The sequence below is a fragment of the Anthonomus grandis genome, chromosome 7 (assembly GCF_022605725.1).
Source record: "Anthonomus grandis grandis chromosome 7, icAntGran1.3, whole genome shotgun sequence".
NCBI lineage: Eukaryota > Metazoa > Arthropoda > Insecta > Coleoptera > Curculionidae > Anthonomus > Anthonomus grandis.
Genome location: NC_065552.1, coordinates 20,076,416 through 20,094,449, shown reverse-complemented (window position 1 = coordinate 20,094,449; position 18,034 = coordinate 20,076,416). Strand labels below are relative to the sequence as shown.

The 18,034-nt window shown below is 35.8% G+C and overlaps 1 protein-coding gene across 6 annotated transcripts in view; it reads left to right on the top strand.

The window, feature by feature from the left end:
• LOC126738571 (uncharacterized) overlaps positions 1-18,034 on the top strand; it is a 263,439-nt gene that overhangs the window by 239,213 nt on the left and 6,192 nt on the right. For 5 of the 6 annotated variants that reach the window (XM_050443968.1, XM_050443962.1, XM_050443965.1 and 2 more), the window contains 4 exons: positions 8,375-8,593; positions 9,961-10,116; positions 10,289-10,378; positions 10,510-10,667. In XM_050443968.1, coding sequence (XP_050299925.1) covers positions 8,375-8,593; positions 9,961-10,116; positions 10,289-10,378; positions 10,510-10,667 — 623 coding nt within the window. The remainder of the gene's footprint in view (positions 1-8,374; positions 8,594-9,960; positions 10,117-10,288; positions 10,379-10,509; positions 10,668-18,034) is intronic. The other variant, XM_050443967.1, reaches the window with a different exon arrangement.

Genomic DNA, 18,034 nt, shown 5'->3' with positions numbered 1-18,034 from the left:
TTATCTCAAGTGTCAAATTTTCAATATATTTTAAACACCTTAAATTGCAAAATGTAAATTAATTACAATTATTTCACTAAAAAAATTAACATAGCAATATGTACAAGCGGTACATTTCCCCTTGAATTTTACTTTCAACACCATTATCTCCAAGACTATCCCCACTGCTACTACAGCTACTACTGCTGGCATGTAATATTCCATTAGAGACATTAATTAGTACTACCATCACTACTAGAAGGCTTTTCTAAATAAACAAAACTGCGTAAAGCAGTGTTCGAATGTTCACAACATTTTGAGTGAATAGTTTCTCTAGCTTTTCGGTAATGAAATTGCTTAATTTTTGGTAATATAAGTGACTATTATTTTGTTTTACCTTTTGTAGATAATGCAGATGCAATGGAAATTCAATGACTATATAAGCCCAATAATCACTGAACACACAATAATTTACTTTTAGGAGTTAATCTAACCATCAAGAAATAAATTGTCCATAGATAAATAATACGTTCAGGAGTAATAGTCAGTAAAACAAAGCCGAAAGATGTTTTTAACAATATCATTTGCAAATTGACAATGTCCAGCGAATAATCAATAATATAACGGAGTTGTAATCAATAATATAAATGAAGTTTCCAAGTGACATTTAACATATGACATGAAGCAATGGTCTGATATTTGCCGGTTTATTATAAAAGCGTATGACCCCTCATTATAATATACAGGGTGTCTCACGACGAATAGACGCGATCGATATTTCGAAAACTAATTTTTCAAAAATTTTGAAAATTTGGCAACATGGCACTGTCGAGGGGGGCTACACAACTAAAATATTTTGACAGTTGTGACGTTTCCGGTTATACCGGAAGTAGGTGTCAACTTCGTTATTTTAAATGGAACATCCTGTATATTTTTACTTTTTTGCCTTTTACGTGAAATTCTAAGTATATTTTGTGTATAATGTCCTATACCTAAGTGTAACCGTTTTTGACATATTTTTAATTTCATGTGAAAAACTATGTTTATAAGCCCTAACATAATTACCGATTACTCCCTTTTAGTAGCTTTTATTTATTGGTTAGTTTTGGTTTTATTTTAGAGGAAGGACCACTTTAAAAGACTATTTTAAAATTTGGCTAAAAAAAAGATACAGGGTGGTCAAGAACTAGCATTAAAAATTAAAATGAAAAAATCATTAAAAGTCAATTTTTTTAAATGGAAACCCCCTATTTTTATATTTTTTTCATAAAGATAATTAAAAATAAGGTTAACTTTGTATAAGGTTATCTAGTCCAAAAATTGATAGTTTCCGAAATATTGGCAGTTTAAATTTGGCCTAATATTAAAAGCCGTATAATAACACGGCTCAAGGATTGTTGATTAGTTGGGCATGACGGTTGTCATAGTAACCGCTAGAAGCGGCAGTAAGACAATGGATTATATGCATTAAATTTATAAGTTACTTGCTATTTAAGTTTTCTTCGTAAAAGTGTAATTTAATTAAAAAGTGTACATTTCTGTTATAATCCATTATCTTACTGCCGCTTCTAGCGGTTACTATGACAACCGTCATGCCCAACTAATCAACAATCCTTGAGCCGTGTTATTATACGGCTTTTAATATTAGGCCAAATTTAAACTGCCAATATTTCGGAAACTATCAATTTTTGGACTAGATAACCTTATACAAAGTTAACCTTATTTTTAATTATCTTTATGAAAAAAATATAAAAATAGGGGGTTTCCATTTAAAAAAATTGACTTTTAATGATTTTTTCATTTTAATTTTTAATGCTAGTTTTTGACCACCCTGTATCTTTTTTTTAGCCAAATTTTAAAATAGTCTTTTAAAGTGGTCCTTCCTCTAAAATAAAACCAAAACTAACCAATAAATAAAGGCTACTAAAAGGGAGTAATCGGTAATTATGTTAGGGCTTATAAACATAGTTTTTCACATGAAATTAAAAATATGTCAAAAACGGTTACACTTAGGTATAGGACATTATACACAAAATATACTTAGAATTTCACGTAAAAGCCAAAAAAGTAAAAATATACAGGGTGTTCCATTTAAAATAACGAAGTTGACACCTACTTCCGGTATAACCGGAAACGTCACAACTGTCAAAATATTTTAGTTGTGTAGCCCCCCTCGACAGTGCCATGTTGCCAAATTTTCAAAATTTTTGAAAAATTAGTTTCCGAAATATCGATCGCGTCTATTCGTCGTGAGACACCCTGTATATTGTAATAATACTAGCTATTATTTAATAATAGTGGAAATGTTTCAAACATTAGCGAAACTCTTATTTATACTTGTACATTCAGTTCTGTTTCACTAACACTAACAACAACAACAATATAAATCAATTAAACGCCATAATTCATGGTTGAGGCCAGAATTTAATCTAATAGTAAAATAAATCATGGGTTTATTTGATTTTTCTAATTTAAACCTTCAACATGTTTACTAAAAAGTAGTTGTGTCAAAAGCCTTTAATCGTTGTTTAAAAATAATTTGAAGTACATCAACCCTTGCAAAAGTATTTATTTTATTACTTTTTTATAAATTTGTGTATTTCCAACTTAGGACAGTAATAGGAATGTTCTAAACCAGTAATCTATTGGATGTCCAAAATTGCCTATCCATCCATTTTTTGTATTTGGACATGATGGATAGTGATTGGACTAATTTTGCATGTCCATTGGACATCCTGTGCTATCTGGGTCCATCAAACTCCAGGTCCGTTAGGTACAACCGATAATCCAATTTGCTGCTGTAAATTTTAAAATAATAATTAGTTATATCGGTTGTCAGTTTGAAAACCTCTATTAATCATTAATTTCTTTCTTACAGTTAAAAATATAAAAAATTGGTAAGGTTCGTCAATTTTATTTGTAAGGGGGACACTATAAAGAGTTACTTATTTTGTTGGATATTACGTTACTGTTAGTAGAAATCAATTTACAAAATACTATCTCATATGCTCAATTATTGAAAACAAGAAGAAAATAGACTTATTCACGTATTTAGAAGAATTATGAAATTAAATCTTTAATACTATAAATCAATATTTTGAGCCTTCTTGATTCAACCCTCCTAGGTCGGGTAGATGTCACGCTTACAAACTTAAATAGGAATAGGGATTAAGTGGTAAATCGTTCAGTTTGCTTTTCAGTGGTATCCTTCTTTGTTGCTTTTTGTCCAGAGATTTCCAAATAATCGCGTTTCAAAGTTGCAGAGACAACTAAACTTGCCTGCATTGAGATTTTGCTTTTCAGGTTAGTGTTTTAAAAAAAATTATTGCATTGGATCTCCTTGAAGTACAGATTATTAGAAGACTGGGTTAAACCTTAAGATCTTTGATTAACACTATTAACGGGAAGAAAATATAACGGAAGAATAATAATAAGTTTAAACCATTGATTTTCTATTTATTAATTATTGTACTACAACAAAAAAAAATTATTTGTGGAAGAGAAGTTGCTATAATGAAAGACATGGGATCTGCTTACGAATTATCTGATAAGTTGTTGAAAATGTTGTTCGCTTTCCTATAAGCAATCATAAAATCCCTTTTCGAACTCTTCCTAACATTTCGAAAAACTTCGTGGAGAATTGACTGGCATTCTGCCAAAATTCGCCTTTACGTAGCAGGCCATGCTTTATAAACGATTGATTTAAGATTGTTAATAATTGTATAAAATGAATATCAGAACCGGGTTTCTCCAATGACTCTTTTCAAAAAATTTCCATGTTAACAAGGGTTCTTATTAATCAAATTATTCTTTTAGTCATGGTGATTTTCTTTTAAAAAACTTAACTTGCAAGTGAATTGCAAGAAAATAATTACCACATTATTAATTAAGAGTATTAACATATTTTTATCAAAAATTGCCCTGCCTCAGGATCCTTAGTTGCTGGGCTGCCTCATGCCTGGTCCCCTTCAAACTCGTAACAGTCCTCGGGAAAAAGTTCCACTAAAAGAAAGGAAGATAGCGAGGGAGAAGGTATAAAAAAGTCATACACTAGCAGAATTTTACCCTTTTTTATACCCGCTATCAACATAGAAGAAATGAAATGATAATAGTGTGAGAAATTCACAACTAAAAATATCCAACCGAACTAAGCACTAAAATAATATTCATAGAAGAAATTTATCACTAATTCCTCGCTGTCAATCTCTCTTTATACATTTAATACTACTTTCTGAATATTAAAAACAGCTTAATTTAAGCATGTCTATGAATTTATATTGTCGCTGTATGTATATAGCTTTTTAGATATTTATGTCTGCAAAGTGATTAAAAATAAATATTATTACTTACTATCATTTTGTTTTTTTTTATTGTAGCTACAAAATCAAGTACGCATTTTACCACTTAGTCTTATTTAAGCTGAACACTTTGTGCGTAAAATGTGTAACAAAAAATATGTTTTGTTCCTACAACTTTCTACACCTTTTTTTAACTTTTTACATAATAAACGGCTGATACTGCATGGTTGCATTTTAAACTTACCATTTTGCACGCATCTATGTATTCCCAATTTATTTTACCAATTTTTGTTTACTTACTATTTTGGTTTTCATTCACTACCATTGGGCTTTTTGCATGGTTTTACAGCATTATATGTAGAGGACACCTCGAGTGCAGAGTTGAGCTTGCGCAGGTCGTGTAGTTTGTCTGATTTGAGCATGCAGAACTCTCTAGCGTCGCAGCCAAAAAAGAAACATTCTGAACCAAGTAAGTATTATTAGGTACAACATAAAATTGGCTATTTGAATCCATTTTTACATCGTACAAGGTTCTTCAATCTTGAGTCATTTCAATTCATCCAAAGAAATAAAATGCATGTAGAAGTTACATGTTAAGAGAGTTATTTATTAAGAGAATACTTTTATATAATATATAATACAGAATCTGGTTTTCTGTACCGCATTTCGTGTTCGCTCGTCTATACACAGAATTGATTTTACTAAATATGTTTATCAAATTTACTAGAGGTGACCTCAGTAATTTGAAAATTACATTTAAAATCCATGATAATTTGGAAATTATTTAGGCTATTTTTAAGAGGTTTTCACACAAAATGAGAGTAATATTTGTTAAAAATTTTTATATAGGAAGACAATGTTCTTGTAAATCGAGGATTTTCTGAGTAGTAGTTTTACTAGAGATGGATTTGGACTAGGCTAAATCTAACTCAAAGTGCTTTGGAAATGGCAGGGATGATGTCTGCCCAGGTGGAGCACACGTAGCTTTCAAGCAAATGGAGTTTAAAGGAAAATAAAACGCTCACAGTCTTCCTCAACATGTAAGTTGTCATGTCGTACATGTTTCAAACATAAATATGTTAGTTGTCAGCACTTCAGAATTAGAGTTTATGGGTAAAGGAGCTAAACTTAAATTACCTTAGGGTTTAAACATGAGATCTCATCCAATCTCAGGGTGATTCATATTTAGCTTCCACTTGAGCAACAAACTCTATTGATTCTAATTCTAAACCCTGGAGGATTAACATCTTTATGTTCGAAACATGTAGGCCATAACAACACATTTGTAAATATATTTGCGAGCGGAGGGAGGCATTTCATTTTACTCAAAACTTTGTTTGTTCGACACCTACGTCCGCCCAATTTTTGTACTGACGAAGAGCTTGCTACGGAGGTGAAGTAGGGCATACATGTTCTAGAGCTGTCTCTTGGCTTTTCCAGCTTAGCTCATAAGGCTTGGTGTCAAAAATGACTTGGCATTGGTATGAGTGGATCAGGTTTGAGTATCCTTTCTTGATAAAGAAAGACGCTGGGGCTTTCTTTATCAAGAAAGACGAAAAGACGATGGGGCTTCATTGGGTTTGATTGACAACCTCCACTGTTCTATCCATTGCTGCAATAGGAGAAGATGGGAGTGTAAACGTAAAGTGATCTACTTTTTACTGGTGACGGTGTCATCAGCATAGTGGAATATGGTTGTGGATGATTGGGTTGGGAGATCGCTTCTGAAGAGCTTGCATAGGAGTGGAGTTAGTAGAGATCCTTGTTTACCATGAAGATACAAATATAGGTTATGTAAAATGTTGGCACTTTTTAGGCACCTCTATTTATTCACTTTTTAGGAGAAGGGGGGTGGTATTTTTCATTCAAGCTTGGCCATTACTAATATATGCATGAAAACATGAGTATCAATGTATCGGAGTATTATCGGAATGCAAAAGGAGGCTAAAAAGGGATTTAATGATCCATAAGATGATGGCATAAGATTAATCACATATAAGATAATTACAGATATAGTTTTAATTTTTAATTTAAAAAAACAATACAATTATGATTAGAATTTCAAATCCTTTAAAACAAAGACTTGCCAATTAGAAATCTCTTCACAACAGCTTTAAACCTATTTAGTGGTAATTCACGAATTTCTCTGCAATTTCTTTGCTAGGTAGGTGCATAGTGGAATGTTGCATTCCAAGAAGTTCTTGGTCTAAGAAAAGGCACACAAAATTCAGTTGCTCTTCTAGTGAGGTGATCATAGGTCTCCTCAAAAGTCCTATATTGACTCTTATTTTTAAAAGCATAATGATTCATAGGTATACTGTGATGAAATAATAAGTATCTCAAAGCGGCTAAACACATCATCTCTGTAGGAAGCTGCAGCAATGACTCACACTGCTCTTCCTCTGCAAATCAAACAGTCTCGCCACATGTGCAGAATAGCCCCAAACAAGTAAACCATTTATACAAGCTGAATAGAGAAGAGAAGAGTTGGTTATCAATAAAATCCTCTTCTTAACTCTTTGAGCTAAATATCTCAAAAGAGAGATTAGATAGCTAGAAGATACACTAGATGTGACTTTTTTTACAAACAAGACTTTAAAGTTAGTTTTCGGTTGAGATTTATTCCTAAAAACTTAATTTCGTCAGAATTGTTGTTGATTGATTGTTTGAGTCAGCGTGTGAAAGTCATGTTTTCAGTTTTATTTAGATTTAGGTCAAGACGATTTCGGTTAGAGACGAAGCCAGTTACTCCCAGAGTTTGTACAATTAAGCACAACTTCTTTTGTAATTTCAAGATCATTGGTCATCACCATGAAGCTTGTCTCAGCTAGATACAGAGCCAAACAAAACAGTTTGGCCGAGCTGTTTTATCATTTTAATAAATGAGAAATAAGAAAGAGCACAGAATGAAACCCTGTGGTACTCCTTGTCACAAATTTAACTCCTGAGAGCTTAGACTGAAAATAAGTTGCTCGACTTCTATTTGTTAGGTGGTTCTCAAGTAAAATTAGATCATTTTTAGTAAGATTAGAGTAAGAGATCTTTTCAATTAGAATGCAATGAGATACACAGTCAAAGGCTTTAGAAAGATCATAGAAAACTGAACTCAAAAAAGTGGTTTTCTCAAAATCTTTGACTATGTAATCACAAAGCCTTCCCACAACTGCTGTAGTTGACCTACCTTCCTGGAATCCAAATTGTGACACAAAATTTATCTTCACTTTTATATACTAGAATAGTCTTGCTGATATTTTGGGCAGGTTTAGGAATTTGGGTAGGCTGCTTCACAAATACTACAGTTCAACAACTCAGTTAGAGAACATAGTGAAACTCACTCTCGCACAGTATTGAAACTCACCTCAGAAGAAGAGTATCAGTTATTGCTAATGTTTTCATTGTTTAGATAGTCACAAGGGTAAAGATACGGAAGATAAAAGCTTTTCGGCCGCATATGCAAAAAGAATTATTAAATTCCTCAGAATCAAAATTAACATTACATTTTGATAATAGTTTTTTGCTACTGGAGTTTATAATCTTCCAGGCTGAACGTGACACATTATCAGAATTTGAAATATGTATAATTTGAGTTAGCCCTTATTTTTGAATTAGTTTTTTCCTATATATTATATATATATCATTTCCTTGTGCTGTTCTTTCAAAATGCCAGGGCACCCGACAGGGCAGCCCGACCCTCTACACATTTCCTGATTCTTAATTAAATTTTTTTATGATCTATCTTTACCTAAATTCTGGAATTTCAGTGATGAACCTATCACTAGGTGAAGGAGGAAAATTCACTAGGTGAAGAAAAATATTGATGTTGTGTGCCCATAAATGTCCCCCACATTATCACCACCTTGTATATTAAGGGCTTGATTCGAAGAAAGATACTTTTTGCCTTAATGTAAATATTATAATTATAGACTTTCAATCTGTGCGAATTACGTATAAATAATGTCAATTATAAAACTGGATAAGTTTTTTCTTAAAATATTATTTTTTTGTTAATTTTATTACCATAATTTATTATTTATCTAAAACTAATAGTAGCATAAAACTAAGCCCCAGCATCAAATCTTAATAATAATTTGTATTAGATAAGAAACCTGCTCCACCAGCCAGAATAACTCCCCGCTACGTGAAAAACAACTCGATGATGCGAAGTAAGTCTAGCGTGGTTCTGAATCAGCAGTCAGATTCAGAAAACGATTCCCAGGAAAAGAAGATGTCCAGACTTATGAGGCCAACAATCAGTTCAAATAATAAGATGAACCAAAAGTCGCTGCATAACAGAAAGAAGCAGTCCTACTCGACAAGTAAGTGATAGCTAAGCAAAGAAGAGCATTGAAGTTTCCATAAACAGTGACTTCCATTTGACGTGAGAGACAGTTATTCTTTCACGCTTATATTTTATAAATTTAGTATATCGATAGAATAGTTATAAGAGCATTTTTTGACATAATCTATTGTTTTCCATCAGGAAGTGACACACACTTTTTTTATTTTAAATGGGACAATTAGTATATTACGTATTTTGATAGAAAATAATATTCTGAGAATAATAGTATTACATTTGCGAATTTTTGTTTTACACTTATAGAAGAAATCAATCTTTTAAATTTCAAACTAAAAGTTTTAATTTTTAATCAAGGAATCGCGGAAAAGTAATATTCATTGTATTTTATTGAATCTTTTACACGCCTATTTAAAATTTCCAAACCAGTATTTTTGGCCTTTACTTTATACTTACTACTTACTACTACTTACTACTAACTTCTGAAATACAGCTATTTTCTCAATCATTTAATATGATTATTTTTAAAATAGGTTAATAAATAAGCTTATAAAAAGAAAAAAACTAAGTATCTAAGAAATCAATGCCTTCTATGCTATTTTTATTAATTAAATGCATTTATTTATGTGAGTTAAAGAATAATCATATCAAATTATTCAGAAAAAGAAACCGCATTTCAAAAGTGGTTGTTACCCATAATGTGTTATTTAAAACAAAAAGTAGCAAATTCAGTACATTATTGTCCAGAATATTGTTTTCCATTAAAATACGTAATAGTTTACCAAATACCAAGTGTCTCATTTAAAATACGATAGTTAGTGTGTCACTTCTGGTTAAACAGGAAATGACGGAAAATAACTAAATATGTCAAAAGATGCTCTTTTGACATTATAAATAATAAGATAAGAATACCATCAATATAACAAATTTCATTTGCTTATCTTGAAGTTATTAAGTGTTTCCTTTTTCCTGTGTCAGCCGGTATTTCAAATAGTTAGCAAGAAAAATTGATTTTATTGTTTCAAGTCCGCAGACAACATTGTCTAGGTGTGCCTGTTACTTTAATTTGATTTTCCAAGTGCTGCCAAAGATTCTCTATAGGGTTCAAATTGGGTAATTGAGAAGACCAAACTGATACTCGAATTTTTTCTTTTGAAATTCTTTCTTTCAGTTCTTAACTAGTTGGAAAATCCATGACAATCGCAGATTCTCTTCATCTGCAAACATCCAGTAGTGTATATGCTTTGCAAAAAGTTATTTTTTTAGTTGAAATCCTACAAATACACTTACTGTTTATGTATAAGAGTATACATAAATATAAAATATAAATATAAGTATACATAATATATATTGTACATTTATGTATAATACTAATTGATCGTTTCCTAGGTAATATTAATCAAATCGGCATAGACACACTGTCTACTTCAGAGGACGAAGAAATGCCGAAGAAACCTCAAGTGCCTCCTCGAATGAGCAGGCAGCAAAGTTTCGAAAATGGACATTCTTCCAGGAAATATATGACCAATAAGGAAAGTAAACCAGGTTCGTATCGATTTTTCCCTGCTACTGTTAATTCAGGACAAATTAGATCGTTTTATGGTTAATTCAGCTAAAAAGGACACTAGTTTTACTTTAGTTTAATATCACCCATTTTGTAACATTTTTAACTCACTAACACGACTAAGCATCATCACTGTTTTTGTTTGCTTTTTAGCTACACGGCACTCGATTCACTTTGATGATACTTTAACCAACGACGATTTCGATCTATCGAGTGAGAGTGTCGATCTGTCATCTATTGAGTGTAAGTGTATTAATATAGTTGCTTACTACACCGTATTTATTGCATTTTAATTCTGTACTGGGACAGTTTTTAGTAGAGGCATACTAATAATAACTTACGGCTAACAGTAGTAACGTTTCTATTTCTTTCAGTTTCAAATCAACTTTGTGAAGATGTCAGTAGGAAACTGGTAGCGACGGCGGATAACGTTGCCAGAATTTATCAAAAGCTCCGAGAAAATGAAGATGCGGGAGATCCACAGCCAGAAGCGTTGGATTGTATTAAGATGTCTCTTATAAAGACGCATAAGGTATTTTTCGAATTTGCTTTTTTTTCCTAATTATAAAGGAAATTTACTACTTAACAAGTCACAAAAATATCGGATAAATATTGTGTATCCCTCACAGATCAATAATAATGACGATTCAATATAAAATATATGAGCTATAAAATGAGGGAAAAGGGATAATAAAATAAATATAAACGTTTCTAGGAGATACAGAGCCTTATCAAAGTATCAGAGTAAGTAAAATGCTAGCACCGTGTCTAACTGAAAATTTAAAGTTAATTTTTAAAGAGCAAAATAAAACACTGTCCAAATATAAAAGTTGTAAAATGTAACGTTTAAAAAATAAAATCTTTTGGCAAGGTCTTCATAATTTAAAACATTAATACATCTAAAGAAATTGCGGATCTTCCTCCTAACTTAAGTGATGTTAATGCAATAAATAACTACTTTATAAATATTTTTAATAAATCTGACAATGTCAAACTAAAATTCATGACTACTCCAACAACAAATTTTCCAATCATAATTTAGTTTTGCCTTCGTTAATCAAGATATGACATAATTCGAAATATTCAGCTGTCATGTTATTTCGTTACAAATGCTACACCTTTGTTTGCCACAGATTATTGACTTTATAACAAATATCACGAATTGTTATTTAAAATCAGGATACTTTCCACAGCCATGGCGTGAGTCAATTGTGTGCCTCATACCCGAAGTAGCTAATGCCGAATCCTTTGCGTCCTATAAGCTTATTGCTAATAATGTCTTAAGATCTTGGAAAGGGTTATCAATTTTTTTACGGAAATACACTGGTACTAAAGGGCAAAATCTATGGAACTCGACTATCACGAGTAGTGCCACTACTACAAGGGTGTCTGTAAATATTCTTCTTAAAGTTCTGCAAGTTGTTATGTACATGAAAGACATGCTTTGGGAGTGCTAATATTTAAAGGAGTGATTCCTGGGCCCCATTTTAAGAAAAAAAGTTTCTATGAACATATGTCCTAAACGTCTTAACTTTTGAGATACAGGGTGTTAAAGTTTTCAAAAAACAAAAGTTTTTTAATAATAACTAAAACAATATTGTAGACATTTTTATGAAATTTGGAACATGTATTCTATGCATCAAGACGCAATTTTTGATGTGAAAAAAAGCTAGAAAAGCGCTATTTTAATAAAAAGCAGTGGCGTAGTATTTTTTCACATAGGTTTCGGACATATGTTCATAGTAACTTTTTTTCTTAATCACAGGAATCACCCCCTTAAATATTAGCACGTCTTTAAGGAACACCCTGTATAAAAAGGAAAAGACCCTAAAGAACTATAAACTGAATAGATCAGATCTATATCGTAATAAATTTGATTCCCTGAGATGCCTTGTTAAGATACAAATAAGTAATTATAAATTTGGACACAGAAGTTTGTGGGCTTTTATTAATAATAGAAAAGGACGTTCTAGGATACCTGGTGAGTGTAGTAAAGTCCAGTGCAACGATATATTAGAATGGTCACCCGTCACCATTCCACCTGCACCTCATTCCACTGCCTTCCAGTGGAACACCAGCATTCCACCTGCCAAACAATGTCATCCACCTTTTATTTACATTGTTTGGCAGGTGGAATGCTGGTGTTTTGACGGGTGACCATTCTAATATATCGTTGCACTGGACTTTACCTGATGTACTCGATGTACGGTGGTTAAGGATCCACAAGCCATAATTGACGCATTTACATCATTCTTTGGGAACACTTTTATAACGTCTACTAGTATCGAGTATTCCCCCATTTCTGGTAATTTGCTTCTTTTAGACATATCCCGGGTTAACGTTTCACAGGTAGATTTGGCTGGTGTAAAACTCAAGAACGGGTTAGCATCTGGGGTCGATGGAATACCTAGCTTTTTAGCTAAGGATTGTATTTGCGTCTTGGCCAATCCATTGACTCACATATTCAACTTAATTCTATCTACAGAGCAAATTCCAGATATTTAGATTCAGGTTGCCAAAATATCACCTATATTAAAAAAGTGTGAACCTGACTGAAAAAAGTGTGAATCCTCTGCAATTTCTCGAAAATATTTAAAATTATTTAAATCTATCCTTGTTCGACCATGTCAAGGGTCTTACATTGATTAGCATGGTTTTTTCAGATGTCGATCTTATGTTACTGAATTTGTCTTGACTTTCGAGTCATATTTGTGAATCTATTGATGCCCAGTCTCAGGTTGACGTTATATACACCGATTTTCAAGAAGCTTTTAACAGGATTGATCATTTTGATTGATTATTTCATTCGTACATACTTGGTAGATCGTACTTTGTGGAGTACAAGGGCTTTAGAGACAAATTCTTTAATGCTATCTCGGGTATACCGCAAGGTTCAAACATGGGTCCGTTGTTATTTATTTCATTTAAAAATGATTTAGTCGGCTCTCTCAACTCTTCAGCTATAGACAGGGTTGTGCCGATAAACTTAAAGATATTCTTTAACATAGACAGTATTAATGACTGCTATTTCTTCAGAATTGTCTGGATTTCTTGAAAACTTGGTGTGCTGATAACAGGCTGTGGCTTAATGCGGCGAAGTGTAGTGTGATCAATTATTCAAGATCAAAGATCCTCATTTCTTACAACTAGTCAATCAACAATACTATTTTGAGCAGGCACTGATCAAGAAATATATTTGTTGTTCAATTTATATTTGAGTTAGTTAATGGTTTTAGGGAGCATTCTGTTCTTCTCTCTTATATTTTATTTTTGGTACCTAGGCTTAATTCTAGATACCCACATACCTTCTTCCTAACAACGCCTCATTCCAATATGTTGTTCAAATCACCTTAAATGTAATTTGCTGTGATATATTTAATAGTTTATTATTTGTGCAACACAAATATTTTTTCTATAAATGTAATTGTGGGTGCTATAATTAATACATATAATCGTGACTTTGAATAGGCTTATTGCAGATGGTTGTGTTTAGGATCTAAATTATTTATTATTTTTATATTTTTTTATATTATTAGATTTATATGTTGTTGTACTGTTAAATAAAGGCTTAAATAAATAAAAAGGAGTATCGATATAGGGACGTTATAGGCGTCAGCAGATGCAGTCAATATTTATGAGTATCTACTCGACAGGTGCATCTGCCTACCGAGTAGATCTTGCACGTACAGCTCTAAGTAGAATGTTTTGGGCTAGTTTAGAAGAGCATTTATCGTGATGGTATCGATAAAACAGGTCCAGCACCTTCCTTCTATGAGCCAAACTGTCCAAGCTTCTAGTTAGCTCTGGGTCAGAAGACTCAGGAATAGGAATTAGGAAAAAAAATAGGAAACTCCCTTATAGGAATAAGATGTATGAAATCTTCTGGATAAAATCAATCAAGTAGCTTGAAAGTGTGGTTGGGTTGGGTTGGGTTGGGTTGGGTGCAGAGCCCTATATGTAAGAGCAATACTAAAAGAGATCTAAGCCTTGTAAGGCGTTAAAAGAAGTTGCGATGTATTGCCTTTTCGTGAACCTTTTCGTTGTAAAGAGAGCCCGAAGTTTTTGAGATGCCGCTTTAACCGGTTCTTAAGGGAGCTTCCAAACCAAGCAATTTTCAAAATTCTTTTTAAATGGGGAAAAATAATATCCATTTTATCGTGTATTTTATTATAGAGATTACAGTTACTAAAAAGAGTAGATTCTAAATATCCATTGTTATTGGGAACATATGTGAGGTAAAAACAAAGAGTATTTCAAATATATTAAGAAAAAGTGTATATAAAAATAGAGAATAATGCCATTTAGTAATTTAAACTGCAGCAAAATTGGATCTACGTCTGTCACATGACTTCATATTGTAAATTTTACATAACTCAAGTGAAGAGGCATTATTATTGTAATATTTGTTTTCTCTAAAAAACCTGTAATACGCCATTTTGTTTTCAATACGTTCTAAGTCATAATTGTAACATTTATAGTATGGGTTACAAATTATGTAGAGGGATATTTTGATTATTTACAGTTATTATTGTTGTCTTTTCTTATAATTATTAGTTGTGTTTTAATATTCATATCCACGCCATATAGTTCACTAAACTCTATTCTATTCATGAGATTTTGTAACCCTTCTATGCTGTTGGCAAAAGTGACCGTGAATGTGAATTGTCGAAACAGTGGGCTGCCAAGGCAGTTATGCATATAGGTCTCCTAATGGACCCGCCATGCCCCACCGAGGGTTACCAGAGCCCAACGGCCTTAGAGAAACCGATAAGGCTCTCTGGTCTGAAGGACTTAAAGTCACTCGGTACACTGAAAGTATTACCCAAGTATTTGAACCTGGCGCGCATGAGTGCTGGGCACTCCCCGACTACATGGTCAACGGTTTCATCCTCCTCACAGCACCATCGGCGTTCCGGGTTGTCCGAAATATCGATAGTATGGAGATGGCTTCTTAAGTGCCAGTGACCGGTTAAAAGACCTGTGACTAGCCAAATTTCGCGTCTTTTTAGGCGTAGTAGATTTTTGGTAAGACAGGCAGAGGGCCCACTTATGTGCGCTTTGGCCTGTCTGATACCAGGGGACTCAGTCCATCTTCGGTGGGTCCACTTGTCCAGCAGACCCTTCATTGACGCGACCGCAACGCATTTGGCGATACCAACTATGGGTTCCGGCCCCATCGGCACATTCGCGGATCCCAGTCTGGCAAGAGAGTCCGCTTCCTCATTACCTGCATGGCCAGGTATCCAGGCGAGCTGGACCCTGCAGCCAACCTGCACCAGTTTTTTCAGGACTTTTATGCACTCTAGTACAAGCTTGGAGCTTACCTTTGCGGCCGTGATAGCCTTAATGGCAGCTCTGCTGTCCGAGTATATTGATATATATGTATCCCTTATTGCGGTGTCCGCAGCTTAGGATTTTCTGTCCGCATTTTAATACAGTGAATACTTCGGCCTGGAAGACAGTGGCGTGCTCCCCCAGCGAGTATGCCCTACTGGTATGTGGGATCCCACCACAAAGCCCTGATCCAGCTTTGTTATTCATTCTGGGGCCATCTGTGTACCAGATGGTCCCCCTATTTAGCAATGCAGGTCTGTTGGAATGCTGCCACTCGTCTCTATCTGCAATGTGCGTCACGAATCCCTCGCAGTCCACAGTCACTGGAGCCATGCAGTCACTGCCCATTAGAAGGAGAGGACATTCCTGTATGGCCCGTGACCAAATTTTTGCGTGACCGATCTCGCCAGCACGTAGTTCGCCGAGGACGTATAACCTGTACGCAGTCCTCATTTCCTCGAATTGCACAACGAGGTCCAGAGGCGGAAGACTCAGCAGAGCCTCGAGCGGTCTAGTTGGCGCCGTCCGCATGGAAGCCGTTATGCTGAGCCGTTATGCTAAGACGTTGGACTCTGTCCAGTTGAACACGAATTTTCGCTTTCTCCGTACATGGCCACCAAACAATAGCCCCGTATGTGAGAAGAGGTCTTACAATACGCGAGTAGATCCAGTGGAGGATCTTAGGAGACCCCAGGTATTGCCGAAAGCCCGCCTGCAGGTCCATAGCGCGCAGGTGGCCTTCTTCATTCTGGTGTCTGCATGATTGTACCAGGAGAGTTTGGGATTAACTTGATTCCCAGAAATCGAACTGTCCTGGAGTAATGCAGCTGCACGCCACCTAGAGATATAACAGGGGGCGTGCCAAAGTTACGTCTCCTCGTGAATAGTAGGAGCTCTGCTTTTTTGGGGTTAATCCTGAGACCACCCGAGAGGCACCATATGTCCACCGTACGCAGGGCTCTCATCATAGGGCCCCGCATTGAGACGGCGTCTTTCCCCGGGCAAAGGATTACCAGATCATCAGCGTAGGCCTGTGTGTATAGGCCAGCATTGTTTAAAAGATTTATCAGGCTGTCGATCACAAGGCACCACAAGGTAGGGGACAATACTCCTCCCTGCGGGCAGCCCCTAGCCGCCAACGTTTCGACAATCTCGTTGTTGAGCTGGGCAGATACATGACGTTTCGAGACCATGGCCTCTATCCAGCTAATCAAACAGGGTTCTGAGCCGCGGCTCTCGAGTGCTTGGCAGATTAATGCGAAAGGGGTGTTGTCGAACGCCCCTTCAATGGCTAGAAACACACCCAGACAGGCCTTGCCACTAGCCAGAGCACCCTCCACCTTCCTGACAAGGTGGTGTAGGGCCAGGTCCGTGGATTTGTCCGCCTGATAGGCGTATTGCACATGCAGTGGTTTTTTGACCAGGATGCTTTCCTTAAGGTACTGATCAATCAACTTCTCCATCGCCTTCAGCATAAAGCTGGTAAGGCTGATAGGTCGGTACGATTTAGGATCTGTAAAATCGCTTTTCCGGGTTTCGGGATGAAGACGACTTTCACTTGACGCCATAACTTTGGGACGTAGCCCTGAGCAAGGGACGTCCTGAATAGTCAGACTATGTGTGGGGTTAGTACTTCTAACCCGTTTTGCAAAAGGCATGGATATAATCTATCCATGCCCGGAGATTTAAAGGGGGGTGTTTGATTGCCCATTTCACCCTCTCGTAGGTAATTATTTTTCTTGCAGTCTCGAACTCTAAGCGAATTGGAGCCCGAGAACAGCTAGGAGGATCGAGAGATGAGTTGGAGTCTGGGAAGTGAGTGCGCAGCACTCAGCAGTGACTCCCGCTCATTGGTGGTAAAGCCGCCATCTGGAAGTGACAGCGACCCCACTTTAGTTCCAGGTTCCTGGACAGTACTTTGCACAGTCGTGCTGCGGATGGTGTGTTTTCAACGTCATCGCAGAACCGCCTCCAGCACTGTCTTTTGGAGTCCCTGAGTGTCTTATTGTATTGCCTTTGAGCTGCGTGGAACGCATCCTAGTCAGCATCGTAGTGGCAAGCTTAGTGCGCTCAGTCCTGCGAAGGAGCCGACGCGTAGTGTCACGGTGCTTTTCCGTGTTACTGTTCCACCAGGCATTCTTGGCATTGGCAGGTCTCCGTCTGAGGGGACAGCTGCCCTCGAATGCCGCGACCATCGCACGAGTCAGGTTGACAGTCCCGATCTCTGTGTCGGCCGGAAGTGTGTACCTTGCCGGCATGTCCGCAAGACCACCGACTAGTTCCTCTCGAAAGTGGTCCCAGTCAGTGCACCTTGGATTTCTGTAGGCTGGGGTATCGCACGGAGCCTGCTTCTTTAATTCAAAAAGAATGTGCCTGTGGTCCGACACTGTGACCTCAAGGGACACTCTCCATGAGCTGAAAAGGTTCACAGTACTAGGTGAACAGATAGTAAGGTTAATAATTGATTGACCCCTATTGCAGTAGAAAGTTGACACTGCCTCGGTTGACTAGTTCTAGGCCATTTGAGCACAGGATGTCAACCAGGGAGCGGCCCCTTGGGTTCTC